Source organism: Antennarius striatus, chromosome 11, assembly GCF_040054535.1.
Source record: "Antennarius striatus isolate MH-2024 chromosome 11, ASM4005453v1, whole genome shotgun sequence".
Taxonomy (NCBI): Eukaryota; Metazoa; Chordata; class Actinopteri; order Lophiiformes; family Antennariidae; genus Antennarius; species Antennarius striatus.
The window spans coordinates 3514175-3529190 of NC_090786.1; the positions used below are offsets into that span (position 1 = coordinate 3514175).

The following is a 15016-nucleotide window of genomic DNA, read 5'->3' on the forward strand; positions in this document are numbered from 1 at the left end:
ATTTTACAGACAAACGAACGACTGACTGTGAATCACATGATGCATGTCGGCCCAATGAGCAGATTAGGAGAAGCTTTCTAAAAAAAAAAAAAGACAAACCATCGACGTTCTCAGACATTCCCACGACGCGTGAGCACGAATGCCGTGTTCCTAATTTTAACTCTATTTCCCAAAAAAAAGCAGACGGAAAACAGTGGAAAGAAAAGCAGAAACCAAAAACGCGTAGCCTGACAAACCGTGCTGCGGTGATGCGTTTCATGCTCATTCCAGGACCCTGGTTGCTTTGAACCAAGCAAATTTATCTATTTCCTATTTCCTGTCACCACCAGTGGTATTGCGATGTCTTGATGATGGAAAATAAAGGTGCTCCATACAAGAGATTATGCAGTACGGAAAGCAAAGTCCATTAAAAACCCAACTAAACCAATCGATTACCATCAGTAGAACTAAATTCATGCACACATCTCTGTGTTGACTTGTGGGAAAAGCTTTGAAGACAGTTTTCTTCTCATCCAGGAAGCTTCTTTGGTTCTGAATGGCCAGGCTTTTCCAGATAACCTAACCTAGTGGTACAAGTCCTTGAAACTCAGTCCTATCGGTCAGTCTTCCCTGGTCTAGGTATGAACACAGCTGTCCTCGTCCTTCAGGTGCAGGCAGACTTTGGGGTCCTGCCCCAAGGCGTTTGACCTCCATGTGGATCTTGTGTCTCTTTGTCTGGGCAGTCTTCACTGCATTCAACAACATCTTCTACACCGACATCTACAGACATGAACTCATGCATGCTTCCGCCAATTTACTGTGCAACATCTGACCGTCTTAGATGTGGTTAGGGACAATTAGAGGCATGCTGGGAAACACAAGAAGGGAAAGAACGAGCACCATACCACAGCACAAGGGGCATCCAGCCCATCCAGGCCTGGCAAGCCCGGTTCCCCCTTCTCCCCTTTAAATCCTCGGAAACCCTGTTTGTGAAATCAACCATTTAAAAACCAGTTTGGGAAGCTCATGTGTAGCAGCGGAGTGTTTCTCCACCGCTGCTCGAAGGCAGGAGGTGTTTCCTCTTCTGTCCGTTGGATGACTGGACGGATTCCTGAACATGCAAGCCACCTGGGACCAACAGGAACCGGGCTCACTGGGGGCGGGGATTTTTGGATCTCAACAAACTTGGTTGAAGAGTGCTGTTAGCCATGAGGCACAAGGAATGGCCATCATGTTGTACTAGCCTGACAACATGATCTTTTCGACCCTGGTTCTGAAGTCTAGTTTGAGCATCTCTGGCCTTGACATGAACAAAAGGGTTTACAGAGCTGCAGAATGGGGGTAGGAAGTCAAGACTGGGAACTTTGGTCTCTGTTGATAGTCTCCAGCAATTACTGCCTGGTTCCTGTCCATCCCATTGGAAGAAGAGAGTCCTCAGGGTAGAGTTATGGTCTGTGGTCCAAAACCTGGTGAACTGATTTTCCTCCTGATCCTACGACATCTTTTGTGACGTCTCTCCATAGTCTATTAAATTTTAAGTCTATTCAGTTCACTCATGTACCGTCTCATGACGTTGGACTCTTGGACCAAACCCTTTCTGAGGTTGATTAGAACCACTGAACACCAGAGCCAAAAGGAAGCTGACTTCTGAATACAACGCTTCAGAGAGACTGAAGCTCCATGGGATCATGTTGCATTCAGGATAGCACTCCTTCCCTTTGCCTCTTGGTCACAGATCCGACTACTGACATACCAATGGACAGGGGGCATCTAATCCAGGTGCTCCTTGGTCTCCCTTATCCCCTTTGGCCCCCCTGTTGCCTTTCTTTCCCCTCTCTCCCTGCAAACAACAGCGTATTAAAAAAAAAAAGACAAACTTTAGTCCTCCTCATTAAAGCCACACATGAAGCAAATGTTTGTTGTTTGCAAGTTTCATTCGTCAGGTGTTGCAGGAAATACTAAAGTTATTTTAAGTCGACGTGTATGGTGTGCCTTTTCGCGTTTTTTCAGAAAACAAAATGATGATGTCACCACTAGTGGAAAAGGAAGGTAAGTAGAGGGAGTTAGGAGGGACAGCTTCAAGCCGGGGCTGTTGGTGAGCAGGTTTCCGGCTTCGAATTTCAGGGTCGCTCGATGGACCTGTACTGTCGATTTGAGGATTGGTGAAGCCTTTATAGTTTTGATTAAAATTAATTTAATGAAATGTCAATTTAACATTCATAACTAAGACCTTTTTTTAATAAATTTATGGCATAAAATGAACGCGTAAACGTTTTACCGAACGTAAGTTCCTCGTATTTCACCAAAAGGTAAACATTTTTGGAATTTTGAATTTACTGTAAAATTTAAGATAATATTTAAATCTAAACTTTGTTTGGTCCTTAAATATTGAGTTTTCTTTTTGTACTCATTTTTTTTTACCTTTAAACATGAAAGAACTGAATGTTTGTAGGACCTCAATTTTTATGTTTTTAAAGTTGAAGTTTAGTTTTTAAAGTCCATAAATTAAAGTAACAGAAAGGAGTGTACCAAACATCTGTAGCTGCTTCTCATATTTCCTCGAGGCTAGAAGATGAGGGATGTACTGCTGTGTGCCAGCAGTTGCATTGTGGGTAATGTAGGCATTGAGTTCTGATGAGGAAGAGAGGTCTGGTTCTGTAGCTTCTTAACTAACCTAAACTGGAGGATTGGACACTGTCCTATATGTGTTCCGATTACATTATTGGATGACATTTTAACAGAACACCTGCTCACCACGAAGGCTGCGAAGGATCCGGTGAGGAACTTGGAATATTATGTATAGAGATTATAATGTGATGAGAATAATAGGTTGCCTGACTACAGTGTTCTCCCAGTGTTGCCTCAGCATGACCTACTACAGCACAGTCTAGTGGTATAATAGATCATCGTCAGGTTTGATTGTCTTAAATGTGAATGTTTGATAGATGTCATTCTGCCCTTTTGTCCTGCTTTCTTTGTGTTCTTGTCTTTTTCTAATCTATTTTTTTATCTACTTACTTTATGTCTGTTTCGTATCTGTTCTTTTTAATGTATCTGCACTGAATGGGACTACCCAATTTCGTTGCTAGATTTAACAATGACAATGAAAATGATTCTTGATTCTTAAATGTCTTTGGCTGAATGTTAACTGTTGGACAAACTTACGAGCTGCAGTCACTTTAGCTTCTTTAGATAGTCTACCTGTTGCATCACATGAAGCCAACAATAACTAAGATTCATTAATTACCTGAATGTTTAAGGTTTTGTGGAAGCTCACTTAATCTTAGCAAATTAAAAAAAAAAAAAAAGATTAGCTCAAAAACATGCAAAAATGTAGCTAGGACCTTAGCGTAGCGTAGCGTACGTTCTGACAGCCGAGGGAGAGCACTGCTTGCCAAAATCGAGTCACGGGGGTCAAGGGTTGGAGGGAATATGAATGCTTGCAAGGAGGAGGCGCTGTTAAATAGGAGTAGGAGAAGTAACAAGGAGGTGTAAGAGGAGGAAGATTAACCCAGGACTACATTAGAATGCAGGAGGAGGAGGAGGAGGAGGAGGAGCAGGAGGCCAAGGTTTGTGAGAGGGAGAGAGGGCAACCCCGGCAATAAAAAAAATTAATAAAAAAAAGAGCCACGGGCCGCAGAGCAAGGTGGAGGGAAGTGAAAGGGGATAGGAAGACCTGCGGAAACAAAGGAAGACAGGACAAAGAGTGAAAACACCAACACGATCCCATAGCTTCATCTTCAACACTTTCAACTGGAAAGTCAGGATTACCGCGGCGCGTTGCAGCCGCAAATTGAAGGCATTGATAACTTTACTAAATTGCTGACTTTAAGGCCAGTTGAACGTGCTGAGAGAGCTTATGAAATGTGAAAACTGAAAAAAAGATGGGAGTGGAAATATTAAGAGAGTCACAGGTTAATGGGAAGGAAACAGATCATTCTCAGAGGAAAGGTATGTAGACAAAGAGATTCTCTGATCGATGTGACCTGGAGATGAAACAACTAATACATATTCTAAACATTCAGAATTTACATGACCATGATTTTCCTGATTTTACCAAGTATATAAAGATGGACATCAATCTCATGTTTGTATGTTAAGTACAGAACTGAAGTACGGAAGTGAAAATGGATAAATGAACATACAATCTTACTCTTCTTTTTCCATGTGTGCTATTTTTTTTTTTAATATAAAAGCATTGATTAGATATTTTAAAACACACAGACATAAGACTGATATCCAACTCAAATCCAACTTGAACCCACAGAACGACGTCTGCACTGTTAAGTTTACTAGTAAATAAAAGACAAAACTTGATTTTAGAATATGATAAAGAATTGTGGAATTTATTCTGAGTAATATTTCAAAAAGAAAACCAAAATAAAACAAAGACTCCTATTAGGGGAGTCCGGTCAAAGCCATCTTCTCTGTTCTATTTGGTTTTCTTTTCATGCCTGATATCAGAGAGAGAATCCTCATGATTAACAGATACTGTTGAGAGATTGTCTCCTCCTTGAGGAGTCATCACACGTCTCCTCAAGTGATTATTCACCTCATGAAGAAGCTCTGTCTGATTCAAATAGTAAAGAAGTGATCTGTTTTGTGTGGATTCACATGAAATTTAAAGTGTAGCCAGAATCATTTCCTTTGTTCTGATTTCTATACAACACATAAATGTCGTCTTACCCGGTTCCCTTTGAGTCCTTGTGGTCCTGCTATACCCTGCAAAATGTACGAGATGTAACGTTAGTGATATGAATAGTTGGTTGTATGTTTCATTAACATGTGGGTGAGGTAAACTTTGTCTGATGCTGAGCTCTTTCAGACAAATCCAGTTTTACCTCATGCAACAAATGCATTAATGTCTATTCTCTACCTAACAACACGCTATATTATCTGTTAATCCGTCAGATTAATACATAAAATGCCCAGATCCAATATACAGAACACCATATTTACGCTAGCTTTAGCGCTCCCTGCTGTGTTGCTTTCAATGAGCTCCTTGTTGTGAGGGATAATGTAAAGGACTTACAGGGATGCCTTGCGGCCCGATTGGTCCTGGTAATCCTGCATCTCCCTTTTCAGGCTGTAGTGATGAGACAAAAGTGCATTTGACTAACATTGTAGAAGCAATCCAATCGCAAGTGGTAACTCATGAGGCGTAATAAAGCCCGGCGTGATTGGCTGACCCGGGATGAATGTTAAGACCATACTCACTCTCTCTCCCTTTGGTCCTGCTGGCCCTGGAACACCTGCTGGTCCTATTAGACCCTTTAGAGAGGGAAGAAATACCTGTCAATGGACGGCATCAGGACAGCGCTAGAGAAAATATCAACAAATGCTTCAGTTCAGTAAATCAACAAGCCTTCTGGTGAAGTCACACAAGAATTTGACACGGACCAATTGGATGTTATCGTTTTCCACCAATCTGCTCTGACGCCTCCATTCGTGACGCAGCAGGCTTGTTGAATTACGTTAAAAACCGTTAAAAAGGAGGGAAAATGAATAAAATGTCAACAGCTGTAGTTCTCTGTCTGAGCAGCAGTCAGGGTTGGAGAGGAAGACCTTGCATCCCAGGCAGATCCAGTGCGTACAACGTCGTATCGGGATGCAGTTTACGACATATCAGCATGCATGGGCATCCCAGCATGCTCTTTATGGATACTCCCTATAGCGCGATGGTACCTTTGCAGCCTGCTGCCGATACAGCGACATGGGGAGGGAAACTGTTGAGGCGAGTTTGAGGACTGAGGATTTATGCTGTCATGGTGTCCAGTACCAGACAGCTTTAGTTTCACTAATAACCTCTATTAACCTAAAGCTAAAGCTAAGACAAAGGAGGTTTTATCACAATCTCAAACTGCTAAAGTTGTTAGCTTATTAAAAAAGTCTTTAATCAAATAAATTCCCCAACAAAAACAGACAGAACTGACTTGAATCAAAGGTATAAAGGTAGAAAAGCAGCTTCCTGTCCATCCTCAGAACCCAACGCCAAACAGTCCGAACCCCAGAGAGCTACTTCATGAAGGAAGAGACAGGACAAGCAGGAAGCAGGAAAGCAAGCGGACGAGACGAGCGGACATGGCAGACATCTAGCAAGCTCTAGCAAGGGGTTTGGAGGAGGAGGAGGGTGAGGAGGAGGAGGAGGAGAGAGGAGGAAGAGGGTGAGGGGACCAGAGCAGGACTTGCACCACTCACCACTGGACCTGGTCTGCCGTCTAACCCATGAGCCCCCTGGATAGCGTTGTATATAGTTAGAGAGCAGAGATGATGATGATGATGATGAGAGGAAGGCGGGAAGAGGGTGGGGTTGGGGAGGGGATGGGGGGTGAGTGAAGCTGTGACTCAGGTGATTTCAAAAACATTTACAGATGACAGATGACAAATGATGGGTGATGGAAGTGGTGGCGGTAAAGTGAGTGACAGTGAGTGACGTCTACTGATGGATCATGTCTTCAAGCCTAAGGACGTGTTGTTGGACAGGTTTGGTGATTTGACAACAATAACATAAAAGGTCTCAGTTTATATTCTATAAGCAGTCGTCCTTTCCAGGTCAGCTGGGGCAGGAGGCAGGGTTTACCCTGGACGGGTCACCAGACAAACCATTCTCACTCAGATTCGCGCCCGTTCATCTACACACATTGACTTCAGTTAGAAAACTCCAGCCACTGATGATGACGACCTTCGGATAGAAGCGTTTAGCTTCAACGTTTAAAACACAAGTGTGTTGTAAACACAGGAAACACATGCAAACACCGAAAACACCCACAAAGCACAGCACAAAACAAATCCTAGGGGCAAACGGGAAACGATGAACACACTGGAAATGTGTTCGTAGATTTCTCCACATGTGCAAAAAATGGTTTTGTAATGTTTAAGTTAATAACAAAGAATATAAAAACCAAATGTATGAAAACAGATCAAACATCATCTGAGTAACATTTGACCTCCTTCAACCCAATCTGCCCTTCCATGCAACATTTTACAGATTTATGTCGACAACTAGGCAACAATTGAGACATGAGGTATCCATCAGTGACAGCCGCCTAAAATAAGATTAAAGTACAGGTAACTTGGGTTATTTATTTCCCTCTAATAAAATTGTCTGATATCAGTTGATGAATCAATGTTAAGAATTCAACAACAGAACAGACAGGAAGTGTGGTGTACTTACAGGAAGTCCAAGATGGCCTCTGTCTCCCTTGTCTCCCTTCTGACCCGTCGCTCCCTTTTCTCCTCTGATGCCAATGCCTGGTTCTCCCTGAGACAAAACAGAACTCCTTTCTATCACTGAAGGCTACGATAACATGGAAATGAATGAGAGCAGATTTGGTTAAAATGAGGCACTGGTGGAATTTACTGTCTCACCTTAGGCCCAGAAAGTCCTTGAGATCCCTGGAAGGAACACAAAGGAGAGGAAGAACCGACTTAAATGACAGCAAAGCTTCCACCTACACCTGTTTGAATATCTTTAATTTCTTGACTGTAATGTCATTTTTCCTCAATTGTTCTCAATTATGGGCAGATTTAAAGGGTCAAATGTCAAATTTGACTTACGATTGGGCCGACTGGTCCTGGAGGTCCTGGGGGCCCTGGAGGACCGTAAATCTAAATAAACACAAACACAAACAACTCAGAAATGACGCTCATGAGTGGGGCTCTCGTCCACCATAGAAACATCAATCCGGTAAATAAGTGACCCGTACCATTTCTGACCTTCCTCCCTCTCCGGCGTCGCCTTTGGGACCCTGTATCAGCAGGAAGCAAAGACACACAAGAACAGGAAACGACCACACATTACTTTGTCGTCCAAATGTTGAAGTTAAAAATGAAGCAGCACTCTTTCACAACTTTTGGGGTAAATACAGTTTTCCATTGCCCTTATCCAGTTAAGACACTGCATCCAGACCGATGCAGGCTGAGGGGCATCGTTGCGTACCATTGCACCGGGTAATCCAATAGGGCCAGGGGCCCCTGTGGCCCCCTTTTCGCCAGTAGGGCCATCTAAACCCTACAGAACAAGGAAGATAGACGTCACGATAACTGCGGAGCGTTTCAATTCTGGGACCAGTGAGTTGATTTTAATGTTAGGATCAAAGCAAGAGAAACGAGTTTCATTTTTATCCAATCTTAGTTTCAAACCCAATCAGTACAGATTACCTCCATCAGATGATTTATTGTTTAGATTTGAAATTAAAACATATTTATGCATTTTATGTCTGAATGTTCCAAGTCAATTTATATTCTATCCTCCCATCATGCTCTGTGCTACCATCATCTCCCATGCCCCATCGTATTCTATGCTCTCATCACACCCTATGTTACAATCATCTCCTATGCTCCCATCATGTCCTATTCTCCCATAACCTCCTAACCCCCCATCATATTCTATGCTCCCAACACCCCATACGCTCCCACCATCTCCTATGCTCTTATCATCTCCTATGCTTCCAATATGTCCAATGCTCCCATCATCTCATATGCTCCCATCGCACCCTTGCATGGTCACATCTTCATCTATGAGTCTGGTATGGACAAGTTACCCTTATTTGTGACACCCAAAGCCTTCCTATCATAAAATGAACACTTCGTATGAAACACTTTTTCAACTGATGGAATAGTTCCCACTCATCCCTGAACCTCAACTCGTTTTGGAGCGTCTCTCTGTTTTTTGCAGTTTCTCCGATTGTCTCATATTGTCATCGCAAATATGCTAAAGTGAGGTAGCAGGGTATTTGAATCCGGACTCGATACAGAAGGGTGATGCCCTAGTAAGGGAACCAAGATTTTATTCTTTCATATGTGGCTAGCTGCTAGTTCTTGGGGTAGCTCAAAAAGTGCAGCAGCTGGTACATCATTCGTTTAGCAGTAATATCATGTCTAGAAATCTTCCAGATGATGATATTGTATGAAGGCTGAAAAGGCATTCACTCACTCTTTGTCATTTTTTTCATTTCAAAGGTAAATTGATTGTCTACATTTATAAAGCACTGACAGTCTATCAATTTTTTCTTAGCTGTAAAGATTCTGTGTTCAGGGAGGCAACGTTGCTCTTCCTACCTCCGAAACAAGCAATCAGAGGAACAGAAGTTAACACAAATGTCTCCGTTGATAGGTTATAGTTATCTATCAATGTATGGATATACAGGAACAGTGTCTTCTGTTGCCTCTGGACACCAGACAACAAAAAGCAAATGCCTTTCGGGGGCACACCTACATACAACATACTACGACATACAAGGGAATCTGACTTTGGTCAGGGAACCCCAGCCAATGATATGATGTGATTTAACACCATTACTCACAGGTGATCCAGATGGACCCATGTCTCCTTTATCGCCCTTGGGTCCTGGGAAGCCCATGACACCACCCTCCCCCCTGGGACCTTCAGGACCAGCTGGGCCTGCAGGACCAGGCTCTCCAGGCTTCCCTCTGGGTCCCTGAAAACACAACAAGGCTCAGTTGTACCTGATGATGTTGTCTTCATCATTTATCAGCTTGTAGCCCTAATCTACATGAACGCTTTTTACCTTGTCTCCGTCCAGTCCTGGAGCACCTGGGAGACCAACTTCACCCTGAAGAAAAAAAAAATTACTACGGGAAATGAAAGATATTACAAGAATATACATATTGGCATTGTGGCCTATCTTTGTGAGCAAGTGTGTCATGAAATAGAGCGAGAGCATCAAATTTCGATTCTAGAATCTCCTACCTTAGGACCAGGCATTCCTGAGGGCCCAGGAGGTCCAGGTAATCCAGGGGGGCCCTACGAAGACAAGAGACCACATCACATTATAGAGCATTTAAAAGTTGCGTATTTAGACATTCCTTAATAACCAATAGAAGATATTTACCATCAGAGGTATGTTGCGAATATCCTGCGAAGGCAAACAGACAGTTTGTGACAACTGTGATGAATTTCCATTGAGAAATTATTTTAAAAACAGTGACATACATTTTCATTGTTTTGGATTTCGGCCTTTCCTGGTTCTCCTGTCGGGCCTGGTGGACCCTACAAGGTGAAAAGATAATTTCAGGATAAATATAATGATCATTAAATGAACATTTCCTCGACTACTGATGATATTAACAACAGGTTGTTCTCAGGTGGAGTCCAGACTTACTCTTGGTCCGGATGGGCCATCAGGGCCTGCCTCCCCCTAGTGGTGGAAGGAAGGTACAACACTTAAACTCTAACTACCAGCATTCGAACTGTGTTTTTATTCTTTTCATGATTTCTCACCTTCTCCCCCCGGTCACCCTTGTCCCCCTGTAAAAGAAATACCAAACTGTGTGATTTTTTCAAAGCTTTTGTTTGCTGGATGTTTGTGTCCACTGATCACGTGACTATTTCCCGTTACCTTGGGTCCGATTAGACCTGGCAGTCCCTGTGAGCCTGGCTCTCCTTTAATTCCCTGGGTGGCACTGCTTGGCTCACCCTTCTCACCCTGTCGTTGTAGAGAGCAAAGCCTTAGCTGGACAACTCATACTGTTCAACAGATAAGATGTTAGGCTAACAAATAACGATTTTTTTTAAATGTTGTAAATCCTTACATTTAATGTTTAATTAAAAAAGGGGGCACCAGCAGATCCTCAGAAGTCTTAATGAATCTCTGTACTCACAACACCGATGGAATAATCAAATGAAATATGGTATATGAAAGGATTTTTTAAAATTTAATCTCTGACGTCACAATTGTTGATATATAACTATACATTTAATCTCCATAGCCATTGTGGGTTTCTAATTCTCAACTTGGTCTTTCTTCTTCCTCCTAGTTAGCTTTGCAGAAATGATATCTTATCTCTATGACAAGTGAGCACAATCTGTCCGGTGATGGAGACTGTTAGGATTTACATCCAAAAAAGGTTGAAAACTGAAAATGATCGCATCAAATTGAAGGTTTCTGAAAACCCGTTCTCAGATTGGTTCTGAGCCGAAGATGCCAGGCATGAGTAATGTTAGATGGGACCGACAACCAGCTCTGTATTGACTTCTTGCACCAACCATTAAAAAGACCACAGCATGCCAACGAATACCAAATGAAGCACAGCTAATACAGAGTTATTATTGAGGCATAATTGATGTCTGGCCAGTGACAAAGGCAAAACAATGATGTAATGTATATCTGGCCTTAGAGACACCCAGTTAGGAGTAAGGATGACTGACAGAAACACAACCAGACAGTAAGGATGCTCATTCCGGTCCAGGCCTACCCTGTAGCCCCTCTTGCCAGGGATGCCAGGGATGCCAGCCTGACCCTTTAATAGCAATAGAAGAAAGACATTCATGACCGGCTGATTAAATATGTAACACACACACTGATCAGTCGGTGATTTTACCTTTGACCCAGGGAAACCTGGTTCTCCCTGTCATGGCCCAGAGTGCATTCAGGGAAAGGGTGAAAAGAAAAGGAAGAAAGTTGATGCAACGGACAAAACCATTAAGCGGTAAAAGATAGAAACGTGCTCAACGAGAAATTAAAATATGACACACCAAAATCATCTTTTTGTCTTTGAGAGCACTGAGTCATTTCCTGTCTATTAGGATCGTCTTTACTCTGTAGGAAGGAGAGTTTCCAAACATCTCCAAAAGCTGTCTATTCTCAAGTACAATGTGGAATTAAAACTTGATAAGCATCTGAACCAGCGAAGCTTTGGCACTCTTAACCTTCTGAGATGGGTTGTTAAAAATAGAAAGGTAAACATGCTTGAGTCATGTTCATCTGCGATGCCGCTCCTCCTTTCAGATTAAAGAACAGATGCCTCAGAGATGACGTTCAGGCACAGCTGTGGCCGCCCAGACACACACATTGTTGGCTGGTAGACGGAGTTCCTGCAATCCTGTTCGCCTCGGTCAACACTGTGCCAGCAGTAATTAAATCTTTATTGATCACTATCCCGATGGACCTTTTAACTTGCAGAGCGTGACCATTCAGATTGGACCTTGAACGGTGCACATTATTGTCTAACTCTCTCCAAGTTCCCTGTTTCACCAATCACTTGTGCAGCACCTTGAATGGCATGCACATTGTTTGAAAGGTGCTATCCTGTATAAATTAAAGTTTGACTGATTAATTGATGGGTACAGCATGAGCACATTAACCCCGAGCATTCCTTAAATCTACAATCCTTGTCCGGCTTAACTCCTCTGGTGGCACCCAGGATTCAGTGCATCATTCTGATACCGCTATAACCGTGTTCTGAGTAAAGCTCTTTTCCAAGCCTATGTCCTCATCACACTTCCAGAGAATGGTGTCATTAGCACTTCACTTTCCAAAATTATGTGTCAGCTGTAAAGTGGAGATGGAAAGGACCACATCAGGACAGAGCGTCCACTAGCATGCTGGAGTTTGCGGTCTGATAAAAGCATTGCAAACCCTCTTTAACCTGCTCCCCTCAGGAGGAGGATGAATGCCGACGGCTCCAATCGCACAGAGGGCTTCATTAGAGTTGCACCCAAACTACCAACAACGGCCTTCAACGGGGACCAGCATCTCCCTTTGATCCACAAGCTGCTCCAATCAGCTCGTAGCATTCCTCTGGTCACTTCAAAAGTTTATCCTCCATCCACCACGGTTCTATTTTAAGGTCTTTCTATGACAAGCAGCGGGTGGATCTGTCACATCGGCATGCCACTGTCTGATTTATCAATAAGCTAATCTCGACGTTGAAACCACGCAGCCACAGTCTTTCCACTTCAGAGAAGAGAGCATAAAGAGGGATGAGTTCCAAACAATCCGTCTCCTTCATGCTGATCACAAGTCGCTCGTTTCAAGGAAGGACGTGCGGAAATAAACGACTCACTGCCAGAGTTTGGTAATCATCTTCAAGAGTACTTTCCATGCAGCCATAATTTTATTTGGATTATGGGCATAATGTGTACGTCTTTCGTAATTTCATCCATGGAAAGGAGACGATATTGGCTCCATAATTAAGATGTTGAATGTGACATAGTTCATCTCTAAAATGACCAAAGCATTGAGGCTCTTTTTTCATCAACTTATACATCACTTAGGTAAAGTTGGCTGGAATGATGGTGAAAATATTTGTAAATGATAAAGATAAAAGCCTTAAAACTTCCCCGCTTTCCATTTGCCCGACAATACCCAGAATGCACTTTCCTTGAGACTTTTCACTCACACAACAGTTGGATACTCAACAAAGAGTTGAGGCGAGAGAAAAACCTTGGTGACAAACCATAAAGATGGCAGATAGAATTGGGAAAAATGAGTTCCCTGGGAGAATTGGAACGATGACATGTGCCTGCTACTCATGGATGATCAGTGAGGTGGACGATTCCCTTCCCTTCTGCTCATATTTCCTCCAGTTGGGTATCTCATTGTTTTTCATTTGGAACGAAAAGTAAAAGACAAAGATAGCTTTTCATTTAGTCAAAGAAGTGTGGCTGTTGGCACGTCCACCCTCCTTCGTCCTGAAATATGCTCTCCATTGTCGTCGTCGTCGTCTACTGCACTCATTTCCCCCTGGGAAAGCCGAATCAAAGACAGAACTTATGGGATCGGTCAAATGTATAGGAATAATAACTCAGCACAGTGACAGATGGTTTGAGGTTCTACGCTGGTAGTCGAGTCTGTGCCCTCATGGCTAGACATGGGCCCGTTTCCTGCAGAGAGCTTTGAACTCATCTGTGGGGGTTGAGTCTAGAGAAGTCATCATTTGTGGTTGGCCAAGTCGACATTAATAGTTATTTTCTTTACCACAAACCCTCTACCTGCTCCATCCATTTCAATCTGGCATATAGACTACCGGCAGCCAGATTTCTGACATTATATATAGAACAGATCTCCCCTGTGCTGATGGAAGCCTCAGATACTGAGGCGACATAACATATTAGGGGATCTAACATTGGAGGAGTCTGCAAAAGTACTTTCCCTTTATTATTAAAAAAATAAAAGCCTTTCCAGATTGCGGTTTCCTTTGGATACTAGCAAAAATGCTCTTTCCTTGAAGTTTTCTCCTCTTTACTTCCTCTTCCCCCCCTGTCTGACCATATGTGAGGCGTAATGGGGAAAACACACACATGCTGCTACTGCCATTCTACCACAGCCAAAGGATAGGTGACGGAGTCCACCAGAGATGGAGTGCAGAGAGAGAAATAAGTTCTCTAATGATTTCAAGAAGAGTCCACCAGAGACAGACAAGGGTGGCTTTGTTTTAATGATGGCATAACTTTTTAGGTAAATCACTTGTAGCAGTTTTTCTTTTATCTAGAAACAGTAAACCGATTTGAACTTTGGATCAAAGGTGCAATAAATTAGAGTTGCTCACCGATGGGAAAAAGATGGATCTCAGGTTTTTTTGTTGAAAGACAGACAAGAGCTTGTCAATCAAAATGCTAACTTTTGAAGTGCCTTTCCCTCGTCCAGCCTCAAACTGGAAGGTCTGTAACCTTGCCATGCATGACTAGCCTTCGACATGCTACATACACATGCTTGACTCTTTCTCTCGTGGGAAACCCCTCTTTCCTCCATCGTACTACAGAGTAGATGGAAACATCAGCTCATAGGTAGTGGAGCAGTGAAAGCAGTTTCAACCATGGGAAAATCAAAAGATGCACAAAGGCTCAGGGGAAAAAGTGAGTGATCTGTCTTGACATGGACTTGAACAAGAAGGTTGACGTTTTTCTCCACATGGGGAAATTCCTTCTGTGCATCTAAACAATCCCTGACGAGCGCTGGGCGGCTCATAGAGTGTCCTAAGATTAAGGGGAACAGGCATTGAACCACCAACCTTTTTTGTTTTTTGTTACACTTTTATTGATGCCAAGGGAAGTTCCCTTAGGAAAATTTGATCCATCCCTAAGTAGCAGCTTTTATAGCACCTGAGGGGCAGGTTGGGGTGTAGTGTCTTGGTCAAGGATACATTGGCATGAAGACTGGCAGAAGTGGGGCTCGAACCTACAATCTTCTGACAAGTGGATGGCTGTTCCATCCTGAGTAATGGCTTATCATGCCGGTTTCTGGATAGATGTGTCAAATAAACTTGTCAAATGATTAAATTGCTCTCTACTCTG

At 42.8% G+C, this 15016-nt stretch overlaps 1 protein-coding gene across 1 annotated transcript in view; it reads right to left on the reverse strand.

Annotated features, from left to right (window-relative positions):
• The window catches only part of col13a1 (collagen, type XIII, alpha 1), a 43163-nt gene that overhangs the window by 5075 nt on the left and 23072 nt on the right, over nucleotides 1-15016 (reverse strand). Inside the window, exons 18-37 of the mRNA XM_068326757.1 lie at nucleotides 11323-11349; nucleotides 11197-11241; nucleotides 10341-10427; nucleotides 10223-10249; nucleotides 10104-10139; nucleotides 9935-9991; nucleotides 9834-9857; nucleotides 9692-9745; nucleotides 9510-9554; nucleotides 9285-9419; nucleotides 7919-7990; nucleotides 7686-7727; nucleotides 7537-7587; nucleotides 7348-7374; nucleotides 7154-7240; nucleotides 6178-6213; nucleotides 5197-5250; nucleotides 5012-5065; nucleotides 4666-4701; nucleotides 1733-1819 (exon numbers count right to left, since the gene is read on the reverse strand). Coding sequence (XP_068182858.1) covers nucleotides 1733-1819; nucleotides 4666-4701; nucleotides 5012-5065; nucleotides 5197-5250; nucleotides 6178-6213; nucleotides 7154-7240; nucleotides 7348-7374; nucleotides 7537-7587; nucleotides 7686-7727; nucleotides 7919-7990; nucleotides 9285-9419; nucleotides 9510-9554; nucleotides 9692-9745; nucleotides 9834-9857; nucleotides 9935-9991; nucleotides 10104-10139; nucleotides 10223-10249; nucleotides 10341-10427; nucleotides 11197-11241; nucleotides 11323-11349 — 1083 coding nt within the window. The remainder of the gene's footprint in view (nucleotides 1-1732; nucleotides 1820-4665; nucleotides 4702-5011; nucleotides 5066-5196; nucleotides 5251-6177; nucleotides 6214-7153; nucleotides 7241-7347; nucleotides 7375-7536; nucleotides 7588-7685; nucleotides 7728-7918; nucleotides 7991-9284; nucleotides 9420-9509; nucleotides 9555-9691; nucleotides 9746-9833; nucleotides 9858-9934; nucleotides 9992-10103; nucleotides 10140-10222; nucleotides 10250-10340; nucleotides 10428-11196; nucleotides 11242-11322; nucleotides 11350-15016) is intronic.